Source organism: Caretta caretta, chromosome 23, assembly GCF_965140235.1.
Source record: "Caretta caretta isolate rCarCar2 chromosome 23, rCarCar1.hap1, whole genome shotgun sequence".
Taxonomy (NCBI): domain Eukaryota; kingdom Metazoa; phylum Chordata; order Testudines; family Cheloniidae; genus Caretta; species Caretta caretta.
In genome coordinates this window covers 3047712-3064807 of record NC_134228.1, presented here as the reverse complement: position 1 = coordinate 3064807, position 17096 = coordinate 3047712, and the positions used below count along the sequence as shown (strand labels likewise).

General features: G+C 48.9%; 1 protein-coding gene across 1 annotated transcript; it reads left to right on the top strand.

Moving 5' to 3' along the window:
• Window positions 1–1224: 1224 nt before the first annotated feature.
• Window positions 1225–5844, top strand: LOC142069874 (galectin-7-like). The gene is made up of 4 exons (XM_075122526.1): window positions 1225–1280; window positions 2374–2462; window positions 4331–4538; window positions 5411–5844. Exons 1-4 carry the CDS (start codon window positions 1242–1244, stop codon window positions 5564–5566), a joined length of 492 nt encoding a protein of 163 aa, XP_074978627.1. The 5' UTR covers window positions 1225–1241; the 3' UTR covers window positions 5567–5844.
• The last annotated feature ends 11252 nt before the right edge of the window (window positions 5845–17096 follow it).

The following is a 17096-nucleotide window of genomic DNA, read 5'->3' as shown; positions in this document are numbered from 1 at the left end:
AAGTTAAGTAAACTCATACCTTCTTGTCAACTGTCTAAACGGGCAATCTTGATTATCACTACAAAAGGGTTTTTTTTTTTTCCTCCTGCTAATAATAGCTCATCTTAACTAATTAGCCTCTCACAGTTTGTATGGCAACTTCTAACTTATCTGTATGTATATATATATTGTGACAAAGCTCCGTCCTTGCCTCCGTGGGTCCCGCGTTTCCTGGCGGATTTCGCTAGCCTCAGAGGCTCACTGTGACCCTCCACGTAACCCTTCTTTCTCTAGAGACAAGGGTCACAGTCTACCGAGCCATTTTCATCATAAGCCGGCAAGGGAGGTGAGAAGCTATCCTTCCTTGCACAGTCCCTGTTGTCTCCCAGTCTCAGTGATTAATCAGGGGACAAAGGTCGGCGTGGAGCCCAGGCCCACCCTCTACTCCGGGCTCCAGCCCAGGGACCCTAATAGTATCAGCTATGGTAGCTGACCTTTTAGAAACATGACATGTACAATTCCCTGGGCTACTTCCCCCACAGCAGCCCCCACTTCCTCAAGCTCCGCTTCACCCTTACCTCAGGGCCTCCTTCCTTGTGCCTGATATGGTGTGTACTGCTCAGCCTCTCCAACAACGCAACTTCCTCCCACAGCTCCTGACATACACCCCCACCTGACTGACTAGGGGGCTTTTAACTAGTTTCAGCCAGCCCCTGATTGGCTTCAGGTGTCCCAATCAACCTAGCATTCTCCCTGCCTTCGGGGAAGTTCTTAATTGGCCCCAGGTGTCTTAATTGACCTGGAGCAGCTTCCATTTCACTTAACCTGGTACCAGGAATTTGTTTAGCCTGGAGCTAATATATCTATCTCCCACTTCTTTTCTATAGCCATCTGGCCTTGCCCCGTCACAATATATATATAATCTTACTATATGTTCCATTCTATGCGTCCGATGAAGTGAGCTGTAGCTCACGAAAGCTTATGCTCCAATAAATTTGTTAGTCTCTAAGGTGCCACAAGTCCTCCTGTTCTTTTTACAGGACCTTGGTTGCAACAATGATCTATACGGTCCCAGTTTATGTCAATAACGTCACACACGGACATGCAAATTCCTACTAACAAAAGTGGGTGGAATCCAGAGGCAAGAGGAACTGTAGAATTGAGCGTGGAGGCCCCACCTCTCAGGAGCCAGGACTGTATATAAGGTGCTACCTGTGCCGTGAGCTTTCAACAGACAGCAGCTCCTTCACCGCACAGGAAGAATGACAGCTCCAATGGCTCTGGTTTCTATCACCAACCTGGTGAGTACTGATCCTCTCTCCACTCAGGGCTCCTGTAGGTGCTGCTGCCTCAGGCCAGCCAGAGGCCGGGGCAGGAATAAAGTAAAGGGATGCAGAGCAGCAATGGTGAGTTTGTGAAGCGGTCATGCAAGGAAACTTTTACTACAAGCTTCATTATGAAGAGAAGCATCAGCACTGTTTGTACTGAAAAATTTCACAGTTGCAGACTGTGCCAGGGATGTTGTGTTGTGGTGTCACCTAGTTCTGTGCATTTGCCTCAGTATAGAGCATTTTGTTTTCACACACTGCCCTTAGAGGAACGTGACAGGCACGTTTGTAAATCTGAAAAATGTTTAAGCCTCTGATAGGGGAAGTTAAAACCCAAATTCATGTTAATCCTTTGTCTACTGCTTTTTCCCGCGGCATCTGCTCTGCATCCATCATGTTACTGTAGGTTAGTCTTCACAACAATTGGGAGGCCAGATTGCAGCAGGTGTGGATGCACCCAAAATACCTTTGATCGACCTACTGTACTAAAACTAGCCAAGTTGCCTTGGTGACAGGGTCTAGCCTCCTGAGTACAATCCCGCCCACGACCCTAGGTGCATACTGGGGTGGCTAGCCCATGCCGCTGCCCGTACCACCGTGGCTACACTTCTGTTTGTTGTGAGCTATCTTGATCACAGCTAGCTCGGGTACATCTAAACGTGCTGTCCCGATTCATAGATTCTGATGCCAAAAGGGACCATTGTGATCATCTAGTCTGACCTCCTGTACAACATAGGCCAGAAAACTTCCCCAACATAATTCCTAGAGCAGATCTTTTAGAAAAACTTCCCAGCTTGATTTAAAAATTGTCAGTGATGGAGAATCCACCATGACTCACAATCCACCATGATTGCAGTGTACACTTACCCTTTATGAGATGAGGCTGTGGGAAGCTTTCAGACTCCCCAGTGTCATGCTGCTGCCACATCCAGCCCGGTGGGGTCAGGTGGGTGTGGGGTTCTCAGAGATCCTGTCAGATCTGCTTTAGTTTGATCCACATGGGGTGTGAGGGGTGTGACTTGTCAGGGCTGCAAACCTCTTCTCCTCAGATGTCTCTCTCTTCCAGGGGACTCCTTGCAACATCTCTGTCGCTGGGGGCTTTCTCCTTGGGATGTTGGTGAATATCCGTGGCTCAGTGCCAAAGGACAGCCAGAGGTACCCGACACAAGGATTTCTTCACATATTTACAAGATTTTCACCCATGAGGGTTTAGGAAAAGGCCGCTCTGAAAAATAAAAAAACTCAATGCCCCTCAATGAAACACCCTCATTCCCCTCCCCCTTTATCTGCTGGGTAGATACAGTGTAAGCCCCCCTCTCCCAAAAACACTGCTCCCCTTTACACTGCCCCCACTTGGGAGAGACATCCCGGCCCATCAGCCCTCGATGTGGCAATTTCCTGCAATAGCCTTAAAAAACCGCATTGCATAAAGTTTATATATTATTGTGGGCCGGGGTTGCCTGTAACCTCTCTAGTGGGGAGATGTGACAGATTTTGCAACTCCATGCAGTATCTTTGGGGTCCCTTGTTTTAAGTGAATGGCTTATGTATAATTATGTACAGCTCTTCCAGGAACTACAAACGGGGTGGTCGTTAAGGCAAATCAGCCAGGCTGCAAACCCCCCTCCCCTCCAAAAGGTACGACTTCCTGGGGAGACTCACATGTACTAGTTCAAAGTAGATGCTCCAGAGAGCAACAGACAAAGAAAGGCCTTTGGGACAAAGAGCCGGAGTTAGTTTAAACTAGGGGCCTTCCTTCTGAGCCAGCAAATGGACAGGACTTTCTGCCTGAGGGGTTGGGGGGACCCTTGCATAAGGGTTGAAAGGGCTTGACATACTAGGGCCCCATAAGACTGATGGTGACCTCTGGAAAGCTGGTTGCATGCAGGAATGTTTATTGTTTTTAATGGGTTTTCTCTGTAAAGATTTTCCCTGAAGAATAAGTGTGCTTGCTTGGAAGAAGTTGTGTGGTAACTGATAGCAATACACTGAGCATAGGCTCTGGGGAGACAGCAAAGTCACTGGCCTGCGTAGGCAGTCTGGCTTGCTGGAGATATCATAGTGTAAATCCAGGGAGCTGTGCAGCCTAAAAACCGCAGTCAGGAGGGAGACGCATGAAGGTCTCTGCACAAGAGAGGTGACAGCCGGGAGCCAGAAACCTTTAAGTGGGTGCCCTTGAGGGACTGTGGATGGAGAATACAGGTGCCGCTACCCTGAAACTGTGACCTGGAGAAACTCCGGCACAGACAGACTCAGTGACAGGCCCAAGGACACAGGAAGCCTGCGGCAGAGCAGGGAATTGAACCCAGGTCTGCTAACTCCTTGGCCCCTAGATATTGTCATAATAAACATGATTAATGGTAATTATAATCCCCACCTGTTCCCGGTCAATGGGAGCTGCGGGGAGCAGTACCTGGAGGCACAGCCAGGGCAACACACAGACCCCTGTGCCCCCCCCCCCCCCCCCCCCCAGGTTCCAGCCACTTCCCAGAGCAGCGCGGGGGCAGGGCAGGCAGAGAGGGAGCCTGCCCTGCCCTTGGTGCGCGACGGGCCGGAGCCGCCCCCCAAACCCCCTCCTGCAGCCGAACCGCCTCCTGCACCCCAACCCCTTGCACCCCAACCCCCTGCCGCACCCCACACCCCTCCTGCACCCCAACCCCCTGCCCTGAGCCCTATGCCGCACCCTGCACCCCCTGGGGGCAGGGAGGGGGCGGAGTTGGGGTGGGGATTTCAGGGAAGGGGTTGGAATGGGGGCACGGGCGGGGTGGGAAGAGGTGGGGCAGGGACGGGGTCTCATGGAAGGGGTAGAGTGGGGGCAGGGCCGGGGCAGTGGGGCGCGGTCAGTGATGTGGCCCTCGGGCCAATGTACTAGTCCTCCTGTGGCCCTCGTGGTCATTTGAGTTTGAGACCCCTGGTCTAATCCATTCCCCAGTTTATATTAAGGGTAGGGGAAGGGGAGTAGTTGCTTTTCCCAAAGGCCTCACAGGCCACTTGGTCATTACTTTCCTATTCCTCCTGCCCAGGTTTGATGTGAACTTTCTCTGTGGTGGGGACAGAATGAATGAAATCGCCTTTCACTTTAAAACTCTCTTCAAAGAGGACAGGGCCAGGGCCATTTTCAACAGCAAGCTGAACAATGAGTGGGGCCAAGAGGAAGAGAAGTGTTCTAGCCCTTTCTACAAAGGGAAGAACTTCCAGCTGCAGTTTGTCATTACTAAAAACGGCTACAAGGTAAGGGATGTAAGCAGAGCAGAGCCTCTGCATCGGGGACTGGAGACAACTCTGCATTTGGACTGGGGGAGAGAAATTGGGAAGGAGGACAGCGGGGAGATCAGACAGGAGACTGGGAGCTAGAGGAGCAGGAGGCCTGGCTATGGAGATGTAGTGAAGCCCTGAGACAAGGGGAATGAGGAAGGCCTGGGGAAAGGTCAGCAGGCATGACTGAGCCTGGTGCAGGGCTGAAATAACTTGGGGAGTTTGGAGATGAGGGTCAGGGGTTGAATACAGTGGGGTCTTTTTCTTTAACAGTGTGTCTCAGAGTTTACTGAGTTGGGCCTGGAAGAAGAGGGGAAAGTGAGGCCGGGGTGGGGAGGGAATGGTGAGCCTAGTACAATGCTGTACTGGGAGCTGCCGCTGTGCCTGTGTCTGACCTAGGTTCAGAGGACGAGGAGGGTTGTTGAACTGCCTTAATCAGGGAAAGTGTCAGTTTTAAAATGGCAACGACCTGTCTCCTTTGAGAATGTTTTGGGTGGGTGCGCCTGGCAAGAATACAGGTACCCCTCTTTCAACACAATCCATTTCCTGGTTGGAGACGGCACCATCCATTCGTGCCCCCAGACCCTGCTGGTTCTGTCGGCAGGGTAGTAGGAACACCCGGTCCTTGCTTCTGTTCCATCTCCTGCCAGCCTGGGTGAGCAACAGCTAGAGTGGTTGAGTACGGTGGGAACAAACCCCTGGCTCTGCATTCACCCTGCTCCATACTGGTGATTGATTTACTGGTTCCACTCTGCGAACATCCATTGACCTACCTAAGATGGCAAGGAACCGTTGTGCTATGGCTTGGCCGAGAGTCATTGTTTCTAACGCTCCCCTTTACTTACCAGGTGATTGTGGACAACAAGCCCTTCTATGAGTACTCTCATCGTGTCCAGCTGGAGCAAGTGAAATTCCTCCAGGTGGGTGGGGCTGTGGAGTTGCAGCAAATTGAGATCTTCAAAGACAGCAACATCATCAGCTCTACATCCCCTGAATCCAAATAGAGTGATTCTGGCAGTGATGTAGGTGACAGCCACGATAAGCACGCAGTTGCAGGAAACTAGGTGAGGTGACCACTGAGCAGATGTGGTCAGGTTGCTGGGGATTGAGGATGTGCCAACAAACAGGCCATTCTGTTCTCCCCACCTCCAACGGGGGCACTTTTTGAATCTGATAAAATAAAAACAATGGTGTGTGTTGATTTTAAATCAGTTTGTAGAATCAGGGAAGAATTATTCCAAACGCAATAAATTCTGCTGTGACACATGCAGTCACGCCTGTTGTTATTGTGAGTAATGATAATTTATTCATGGCTTCTAAAAAAAGTCCAGGAGCAATAGGCTAGAATGGGGGTTCTCAAACAGGGGGTCGCGAAGTTATTACACGGGGGGTCATGAGCGGTCAGCCTCCACCCCAAACCCCGCTTCGCCTCCAGCATTTATAATGTTAAATATATTTAAAAGTGTTTTTAATTTATAAGGGGGGGTCACAGTCAGAGGCTTGTGTCACGGAGTCCCCGGGCGATGCTCTGGAACTGCTCCCCATGAAGCCAGTCAGGACTCTGGGGCAGTCGCCTTCCTGTGAACAGCCTGTCTGCAGGACACAAAGCTCACACGGCTTCCACCTTCCTGGGTCTGACCTCGGAGCATTCAGCTTCCTCTGCCCCTCCATGCGCTTCCCACAGCGAGTCCGCCCAGGCGGGGTCCTGGGGGGGCCAGAGGGTCCTGCCCCCCAACTCCGCAGTCAGATATGACTCTCAGCCAGCCAGTAAAACAGAAGGTTTATTAGACGACAGGAACACGGCCTAACACAGAGCTTGTGGGTGCAGAGAACAGGACCCCTCAGCTGGATCCATTTTGGGGGGCAGGGAGCCAGACAACCACATCTGCCCTTCGCTCCATGTCTCCAGCCAGCCCCAACTGAAATTCCCTCCAGCTCCTCCTCCTCTGGGCTTTGTCCCTTTCCCAGGCCAGGAGGTCACCGGATTCCTTTGTTCTCCAACCCTTTAGCTCTCACCTTGCAGGGGGGAAGGGCCCAGGCCATCAGTTGCCAGGAAACAGGGTGTCGGCCATTCTCTGTGTCCAGACCCCTGCACACACCTGCCCTCTAGGGCTCTGCAATGATCATACACCCTTCTCCCCCCACCTACATACTTAAGAACTGCACAGGGGAAACTGAGGCACCCCCACACTATTCAGAGGAAACATTAAGAACAGTCTCACTTCGTCACAGCTTGCTATGTGAAAGGGATCACCCGTACAAAAGTTTGAGAACCACTGGGCTAGAAAGAGTGTGGCCCAGGGAATATGGCTTAGGAACTAAAGACACCTGGGTTCAATTCCCAGTTCTGGGAGAGAGTCTGATCTAATGGCTGGAGTAGGAGGCCTCGGATTCTCCTAGGTTCTATTCCCATCTCTGGGGAGTGACTGAGAGGGCCATGGGGTTGCACAGATATCAATGAGCACTTCATTTGCCCTGCAGAAACTTTACCTCTTATCAGAGACACAGAAAAGAAGGAAAAACAGTTAAAGCCTTTGAAATGTAAAGTATTAAGTAAGGTTTTCATTTTAACAACATCCCTTGGTCCCTTTCCCATTAGCCAGAGAGAGATCTCAGGAGCAAACACACCTCTTAGATGGTAATAACAATCCTTTTTGGGGAAGAGAGAGGCAGTTAGTTGAGATGGGCTGGAGCCGTTGTCATTACTGTTGTTAAAGTCCAATCCCGTTTCCGACAAGGCAAATACACAAGAGAGGGGAAAGAAAAGAAAAGAAAAGCAAACTCATAAAATGCAGCTTCTGTCCCTGGTGTTGTCTCTTACTCGAAATCTCGCTGCTGAAAAACACAGGCATGGCACATGGTCTGAACAGCCACTCTGAACTGGTACCAGCATCAGGCTCTTTAGGGCATTTCTTTTAGCTGCCTCTCTGGCCACAGGCTTACAGCAGTGTTCCAAAATATGCAGTATTGGCCAGCTAAGACACGTTCTTATTAGACAGAAGGCAAAAGGATAGGGGTAGAAGGGGGGTGGGTAGGGGGAAGGGAAAGGAGGGTAGAGGCTCTGCTGGCCCCAGGCCCTCACAAGGGTAGTGAGGGGTGGATCTGCTTACCTTCAATCTCACCTTTACCTGAAAGCTGTGATCCTTCCATAGAACTCTCTGTGCATGATAATAATTCACCCGTCCACACCCCAAGCACTTTCATGCCACTGCCCTAATGCCAAATATTAACAAATCAACAGCAGGGACACCTGCAGCTGGAGGCTCCTGAGATGCAAGGCTAGAGCTCCCTGGAAGCAGTGGCCTGTGGGGTTCCCTTGTGGCACCAAACAGTGAGAGTCGACACTGCATAGGGAGCCACAGCCCCACTCCTGCTGCAGCTCCTTTTGGACTGACTGGCAGGAAGACTCAGAACAAGGAAGCTCCCTCTCCCCCGTAGTCATTTCCCCCTTTAGCTAGTTGGCTCTGGGCTGTGTGAAGTTGATCAATGCACATGCCGTCCCACAGCTGGTTCTGGAGAACTATTTATGGGACTTATGCAACCCCATAATCATATCTCCCAATGTTTAATCTGTTTAAGACCACAACCCGCCCAGTGAGACAGGGCAGTGCTAATATCTCCTTTGTACCAGTCATAGAATCATAGAATATCAGGGTTGGAAGGGACCTCAGGAGGTCATCTAGTCCAACCCCCTGCTCAAAAGCAGGACCAATCCCCAATTAAATCATCCCAGCCAGGGCTTTGTCAAGCCTGACCTTAAAAACTTCAAAGGAAGGAGATTCCACCACCTCCCTAGGCAACGCATTCCAGTGTTTCACCACCCTCCTAGTGAAAAAGTTTTTCCTAATATCCAACCTAAACCTCCCCCACTGCAACTTGAGACCATTACTCCTTGTTCTGTCATCTGCTACCACTGAGAATAGTCTAGAACCATCCTCTCTGGAACCACCTCTCAGGTAGTTGAAAGTAGCTATCGATGGGAAACTGAGGCACAGAGAGGCTATGTGACTTGCCCAGGGTCATACAGAGCACCTGTGATAGAGTCCTGGGTTGAATTCCCTGCTCCATCAAGAGTCCTAATTGCTGGATCGTCCTTCCTCTTCCAGAGGGGATCCTTGATATCCCATCGCCATCCGTGGTTTCGGCTCCTACTCACATTTGACTCAGGTTGACCCTGCTGTTGTCAAGCCTGCCTCTTGCTTCTACCTCAGTGATAATCCCCCACTAGGAATGGAGCTGGTGATTCCACTGATGATGTGTGTCTCTGACTCCATTTCCCAACAGGGCTAATGGGAGCAAAAAACAGAGTCAACCAAATCTGCTTGTGAAACTTGGACACGTGGAAGCAGGCTGGGATGTGAGGAGGAGCCATTTTTAAAGGCATTACCACAGCCCTCCTTAATTCATCCCTGAAATCTGTACAACCTCCCCACAATTGCTGATTGTCACGGAGTCCCCGGGCGATGCTCTGGAACTGCTCCCTATGAAGCCAGTCAGGACTCTGGTGAAGTCTCCTCTCTCTGAGCAGACTGTCTCCAGGGCAAACAGCTCACACAGCTTCCATCTTCCTGGGTCTGACCTTGGAGCATTCAGCCTCCTCTGCCCCTCCGTGTGCTTCATAGAATATCAGGGTTGGAAGGGACCGCAGGGGGCCATCTAGTCAAACCCCCTGCTCAAAGCAGGACCTATCCCCAATTAAATCATCCCAGCCAGGGCTTTGTCAAGCCTGACCTTAAAAACTTCTAAGGAAGGAGATTCCACCCCCACCCCCCTGCAGGTAACGCATTCCAGTGTTTCACCACCCTCCTTGTGAAAAAGTTTTTCCTAATATCCAACCTAAATCTCCCCCACTGCAACTTGAGACCATTACTCCTTGTTCTGTCATCTGCTACCACTGAGAACAGTCTAGAGCCATCCTCTTTGGAAACCCCTTTCAGGTAGTTGAAAGCAGCTATCAAATCCCCCCCTCATTCTTCTCTTCCATAGACTAAACATCCCCAGTTCCCTCAGCCTCTCCTCATAACGCATGTGTTCCAGTCCCCTAATCATTTTTGTTGCCCTCCGCTGGACTCTTTCCAATTTTTCCACATCTTTCTTGTAGTGTGGGGCCCAAAACTGGACACAGTACTCCAGATGAGGCCTCACCAGTGTCAAATAGAGGGGAACGATCACGTCCCTCGATCTGCTGGCAATGCCCCTACTTATACATCCCAAAATGCCATTGGCCTTCTTGGCTACAAGGGCACACTGCTGACTCATATCCAGCTTCTTGTCCACCGTAACCCATAGGTCCTTTTCTGCAGAACTGCTGCCGAGCCATTCGGTCCCTAGTCTGTAGCGGTGCATTGGATTCTTCCGTCCTAAGTGCAGGACTCTGCACTTGTCCTTGTTGAACTTCACCAGATTTCTTTTGGCCCAATCCTCCAATTTGTCTAGGTCCCTCTGTATCCTATCCCTACCCTCCAGCGTATTTACCTCTCCTCCCAGTTTAGTGTCCTCTGCAAACTTGCTGAGGGTTCAATCCACACCATCCTCCAGATCATTAATGAAGATATTGAACAAAACCGGCCCCAGGACCAACCCCTGGGGCACTCCACTTGATACCAGCTGCCAACTAGACATGGAGCCATTGATCACTACCCCTTGAGCCCGACAATCTAGCCAGCTTTCTATCTACCTTATAGTGCATTCATCCAGCCCATACTTCTTTAACTTGCTGGCAAGAATACTGTGGGAGACCATGTCAAAAGTTTTGCTAAAGTCAAGGAACAGCACGTCCACTGCTTTCCCTTCATCCGCAGAGCCAGTTATCTCGTCGTAGAAGGCAATTAGATTAGTCAGGCATGGCTTGCCCGTGGTGAATCCATGCTGACTGTTCCTGATCGCTTTCCTCTCCTCTAAGTGCTTCAGAATTGATACCTTGAGGACCTGCTCCATGACTTTTCCAGGGACTGATGTGAGGCTGACTGGCCTGTAGTTCCCAGGATCCTCCTTCTTCCCTTTTTTAAAGATGGGCACTACATTAGCCTTTTTCCACTCGTCCGGGACATCCCCCGATTGCCATGAGTTTTCAAAGATAATGGCCAGTGGCTCTGCAATCACATCCGCCAACTCCTTTAGCACTCTCGGATGCAACGCATTCGGCCCCATGGACTTGTGCACGTCCAGCTTTTCTAAATAGTCCTGAACCACTTCTTTCTCCACAGAGGGCTGGTCACCTCCTCCCCATGCTGTGCTGCCCGGTGCAGTAGTCTGGGAGCTGACCTTGTTCGTGAAGACAGAGGCAAAAAAAGCCTTGAGTACATTAGCTTTTTCCACATCCTCTGTCACTAGGTTGCCTCCCTCATTCAGTAAGGGTCCCACACTTTCCTTGACTTTCTTCTTGTTTCTAACATACCTGAAGAAACCCTTCTTGTTACTCTCAACATCTCTTGCTAGCTGCAACTCCAAGTGTGATTTGGCCTTCCTGATTTCACTCCTGCATGCCCGAGCAATATTTTTATACTCATCCCTGGTCATTTGTCCAATCTTCCACTTGTAAGCTTCTTTTTTGTATTTAAGATCAGCAAGGATTTCACTGTTAAGCCAAGCCGGTCGCCTGCCATATTTACTATTCTTTACTTCCCACAGCGAGTCCGCCCAGGTGGGGTCCTGGGGAAGCCAGAGGGTCCTGCACCCCAATTTCGTAGTCAGACGTGACTCTCAGCCAGCCAGTAAAACAGAGGTTTATTAGATGACAGGAACATGGTCTAAAACAGAGCTTGTAGGTACAGAGAAAAGGACCCCTCAGGCAGGTCCATTTGGGGAGCAGTGAGCCAGACAACCTCGTCTGCACTTCACTCCTCATCCCCAGCCAGCTCCAAACTAACTCATCCTCCACCCCTCCTCCTCTGGGCTTTGTCCCTTTCCCGGGCCAGGAGGTGACCTAATCTCTGTCTTCAACCCTTTAGCTCTCACCTTGAGGGGGGAAGGGCCAGGCCATCAGTTGCCAGGAAACAGGGTGCTGGCCGTTCTCTGTGTCCAGACCCCTGCACACACCTGCTCTCTAGGGCTCTGCAATGATCATACACCCTTATCCCACCACCTAGATACTTAAGAACTGCCTAGGGGAAACTGAGGCACCCCCACAATATTCAGAGAAAACATTAAGAACAGTCCCACTTCGTCACACTGATCTCTCCCTTTTCTTCCCCCAAAGTGTCTTATGTAAAATGAAGTGTTTCTTTGTATCAAATTTAAATTTGCTGACGTTCTAATTTCATTTAATGTCTCCCTGTTCTTGTCCTATGAGAGAGAATAGGAGCATTCCATTTACCTTTTCTAAACTTTTCATTCCATTGTATGCCTCTCACGTGTCAACTCTTATTAATTTACTCTCTAAATTATAATCTTAATCTTTCCAATTTCTCTTTATATAGAAATCTTCCTGGCTCCTACTAGTCCCCTAATAATAACCTTTCCTTTGTCACCTTTCTACAGATTCACTGTGCTAGGGGTGCTGTACAGACATTGTGAAAATATGGTCTTTAGCCCAAAGAGTTTATAAAATCAGTAACTGGATGCAGATTACTGATATAAATTTGACATTTCTCAGAAATGGTTTGTTCTATGTTTTTCTGTCAGAAATAAATTTTCTGTGCTCCAGGGCCCGCTGGTGGGCCAGATGGTTCATCTTGGTCAGTAATTTGCCCAAGTGCTTTTTGCAGCTGGCTGGTGTAACACACTGGTAAAGAGTGGTTTCAGAGTAACAGCCGTGTTAGTCTGTATTCGCAAAAAGAAAAGGAGTACTTGTGGCACCTTAGAGACTAACCAATTTATTTGAGCATGAGCTTTCGTGAGCTACAGCTCACTTCATCAGATGCATACCGTGGAAACTGCAGCAGACTTTATATACACACAGAGATCATGAAACAATACCTCCTCCCACCCCACTGTCCTGCTGGTAATAGCTTATCTAAAGTGATCATCAGGTGGGCCATTTCCAGCACAAATCCAGGTTTTCTCACCCTCCACCCCCCCACACAAATTCACTCTCCTGCTGGTGCTAGCCCATCCAAAGTGACAACTCTTTACATAATCAAGTCGGGCTATTTCCTGCATAAATCCAGGTTTTCTCACATCCCCCCACCCCCATACACACACAAACTCACTCTCCTGCTGGTAATAGCTCATCTAAACTGAACACTCTCCAAGTTTAAATCCAAGTTAAACCAGAACATCTGGGGGGGGGGGGGGGGGTAGGAAAAAACAAGAGGAAACAGGCTACCTTGCATAATGACTTAGCCACTCCCAGTCTCTATTTAAGCCTAAATTAATAGTATCCAATTTGCAAATGAATTCCAATTCAGCAGTTTCTCGCTGGAGTCTGGATTTGAAGTTTTTTTGTTTTAAGATAGCGACCTTCATGTCTGTGATTGCGTGACCAGAGAGATTGAAGTGTTCTCCGACTGGTTTATGAATGTTATAATTCTTGACATCTGATTTGTGTCCATTTATTCTTTTACGTAGAGACTGTCCAGTTTGACCAATGTACATGGCAGAGGGGCATTGCTGGCACATGATGTACATCATCCAGAAAGCTAAGCATCAAATTTTCAAAGACTCTGCACCCACAGCTAGGGCCAGATTTTCAAAAGAACTCAGCATCCAAATAACATGGACCCAAACCATGGAGTTCTTTGGAAACCTGGTCTCTAGAGTTTTTGTAGGGGAAACCCCCCTTGCTGCCAGTCTTTTAGGTGATATTGAAGGCCTTTATTAGGAGAAAAGAAAGGCAGCAACAGCTGGCCTTGAGTTATTGTTGGGATACAGAAGGAGAAAGAATATCCCATAGAAAATGGTGCAGCTGATTACAAACCTGTGCGACATCACACTGCAAACAACCTTCTTAATCACTTCAGCACCTGAGGTGGTTATTTTTTTTTTTAAATATATATTTTGGTTCTAGTCAGGTTATAGTCTTTTTATTATTATTAGAGCAATGTAACATGTATAGATGTATTCCAGCTGGCTAAGCCAAACTAGACTCTTTTTGGTTAGAAAGAGAAAACCAGAAAGGTAAGGACAGAAAATGGTACACTAAGGGGAGGTGACAGCAGGAACCTCAGGCTCATATTGCAGGGGTTGTCCAGGGTCCAGCTGTCCTGTGGGAAGGAGGTGTTGTTGACACCTGGTCCCTTTTCCTTGCCTGCTCAGGACATGTTTTAGGATCAGGGGCACACTATGGTGGGAAATCCTGGGGTCCCAGCAGTTGGTGGCGGGGGGGGGGGGCAGCCACGATGGTGATGCTGGCTGACATGCAGTACACCTTTCTTGCTCCTCCCTGCAAGCTTAAGCAGGTTGTCAAGTAAGCGCCCAAAAACCAATGTCCAGAACGGGAAGACAGGCTCGCTCCTTCAAAATCAACCAATCAGAATACAGCTTTAGTGATCCAAAATACAGATACTTCCCATCGTCACAGCAACTTTGTCATCCAGCACTAAAATGATAGTGGGATCCCACCAAATGCCTTGAAACTTTCAAGTCAGTTCTTTGAGTTTAAACACATGCAATTCGTATCAGTCTTTTGATTTGCAACACTTCCTTATTTTACCAACAGTTTATATAATAAATAGATGGTGCTAAACATTTGCTCCCCTTTACCCCTGTTGGACACCTTCAGACTCCGACCCAAGATATAGACTTTAACATAATAAAAACAATTCCAGTTGTTGGCTTGATCAACATATGCTGCAGGCACTTCCTGCTTTTTGGGATTTCTGAGACAGACGCATTTGAATAGAGGAGGTTCACACATGCACGGCCCATTGGGTGGCAGCACCAAACAGGAGAGGGAGCAACGGGAACTGATAGTCTCGGGTGTCTTTAAAATTCCAGTCTGGTGTGGTGTTAAATATATAAAAATGTGTTTTTAACTGAGGGGGAGAGGGGGGGGTAAGGTTGCACTCAGAGGCTTGCTATGTGAAAGGGGTCACCAGTACAAAAGTTTGAGAACCACTGGGCTACTCCAAGGTGGGACTGGAGAGAATCTCCGGGGGCACAGGAATGCCCAGATCGAAGTCCCTGGATCAGACTTGAGGCCCACCTAAAAGCTGGTTCTGGTACCTTATTTTGAAAATGGCCAGGATAAAGTTTACCCCAATTCTCATCTTATTTCATTTTAAATACTTGGCTACATCTGGTGCCTGTCCTAGACTCTAGACATCTCACATTAATTTAAACAAAACGACCCCACAACCATCCAGTAATTAGTCAGATTTCCAGCCACACAATACCACTAGCAAACTCTTCTTCCCCCCACACCAGCCATGAAAAACAAAAAACAAACAAACTCTCCTAAATCCTAAGACTCCAACAACCTGATCATCTGGAAACTTCGTGACTTTGTGTCTCTGGCAGTATTTCTCTTCTCTTGTTCAGTAACAGATTTTAACAGTTTCAGCTTCACTCCTCCTGTCAGTGATCTGTGCTGGTGGAAAGCAGACACTGCCCTATGCAACAGCACCATCTGCTAAAAAACCCCGGGGAACTCCACCAGCATCAGTCATTGTCCAATTAAGATGCACGGATACACTGTGGATCTCTGTAACTAACTTATTTCAGAAACTGATTTTTTTTAATTGACAAGAGAAATGGTAAATAAAGGTGGTGGTGGTGGGTATTAAGGGTAAGAAAAGGTTAGACAATGCCCCAGGAATAGTCCGTTTTAAAAATCACTCTGCAGTTTCCTTCTGTCCTCTAGTGAAATTGACAATGAAATCAGCGCAGATCTAGAAGCCCTTCAGGTAACAGTTCTGTAACAAATGTGTATTGTAGGAGTCTCCATTTCACCCTCTTTGGAAGGGAGCAGCTCGCAGTGCATCTAGACAGGACAAAGCTTTGGAGAACATGCTATAGGGAACAATTCTGTACTGGCCACAGCCGGAGAGATGGTCTAGATGAGCCAAGAGGTCACCAGCACGGATTTCTAGAATTCCTTCCCTACCATCTTTATCTGTCAGATTCCTGAGATGTTTCACTACAAAAAATCCACTATAGGCAGGGGCACAAACCTGAATTCCCAGTGGAGTTCAGGTGTTTAATTTTTATGTTTTTAGAGCTCTTGGTATCTAATTGCTGCAGAGGGCTGCTTCCCTAGTCAAGCTAGCATTAGGTTTGCATTGATGCTGACCAGGACTGGATCCACTATGCTGTGTATACACATTCCTCCCCATACTGTAGCAAGCTCCACATAAGTGTGGGGAGGGTGAAAAGATTTGAGATGGATGGAAACATTTTGGGCTAATGGCTTGAAAGTGCAACTCACTCTCCAGTCCTCCTTTTCCAGATGGTACTGAGTGGAACTAGGGAAGGAAATAGAGAGGATCTTTATGAAGTATGCAGGATGGGTAAATGGAAGAGAATCCTTTAACAAGGTGATTCACTGGGTCCCTTTCCCCACCACAGCTCCTAATACTAAGGGGAGATGAACTGTCTCCATGATGTACGATGGACAAACAATATTTGTTTGTAGCTGAATTTATTACAGCTGGGACAAAAATCATACTCCACTCTGGCCTATGCCATGCCCTAATATAGGCTGGACCCAAGGGCATCTACAGACCATCTGCACTGCCCGCACAGGCTACTGGATATTCCTCCAATGTGGTCTTCCTTGCTGGCCTATGTGGGACCAGCCCATAGACCTATCCCTTGGCATACACGGGGTGTGAAAGCACCCCAGCAAGGGCTCTCAGAAGGCCTTGAAATTTTCCTGCATCGTGGAGAGTCAGTTAATTTGCTAACAGATTTCAATGATGGCCGTTAAGCAAACATGGGTCCAGATTCTCTGCTGGGCACAAGTGTGGGGGGAGCCCATCAGGAAGCCAGCTGCAGATCAGAGCGGTCTAGAGTCTGCTAAAGCCTGTGCCAGTCGGCAGCTTTTCCCAAGGGACAATCAGCCAGCTGAGCATCAGCAGGGTGCTGCATGCTCTAATCACATGGCTGTTTGCCCGTTCCCCCCCTCCCTGTGCCAGGGGCTGCAGGAAGGACGGCACAGAGACAAAGGATGGCCTTGCAATCAAGGCACTAGCCTAGGACTTGAGAGATCATGGTGCAAGTCCCTGCTCTGCTAAAAAAAACCCTACGTGACCTTGGGCAGGTGTCTGGGCCACAGTTCCCATCTGTACTATGGGGATAGCAATGGGTGTTCTGAGGTGCTCAGATACGAGGGGACCAGAGAAGCACCTAAGACAGCTGGCTTAGGAGGCAGCTGTGTTGCACCAGGCTCCCGGGGACTTCCCTCAGCCTGAGGGATTCCTTCGCTAAGGGGATGCCGTCCATCTCTGCCCGCTTTGCTCCGCCCACTTGGTTTAAGTGAATTCTAGTGTTTTAATGAGGGACTAATGTAGCTCTCTACAGCAGGGGTTCTCAACTTTTTTCTTTCTGAGGGCCCCCCCAACACGCAATAAGACTCCACGACCCAGGGCGGCGTTAGGGGGTAGCAAGCAGGGCAATTACTCAGGGCCCCACACCACAGGGGGCACCGCAAAGCTA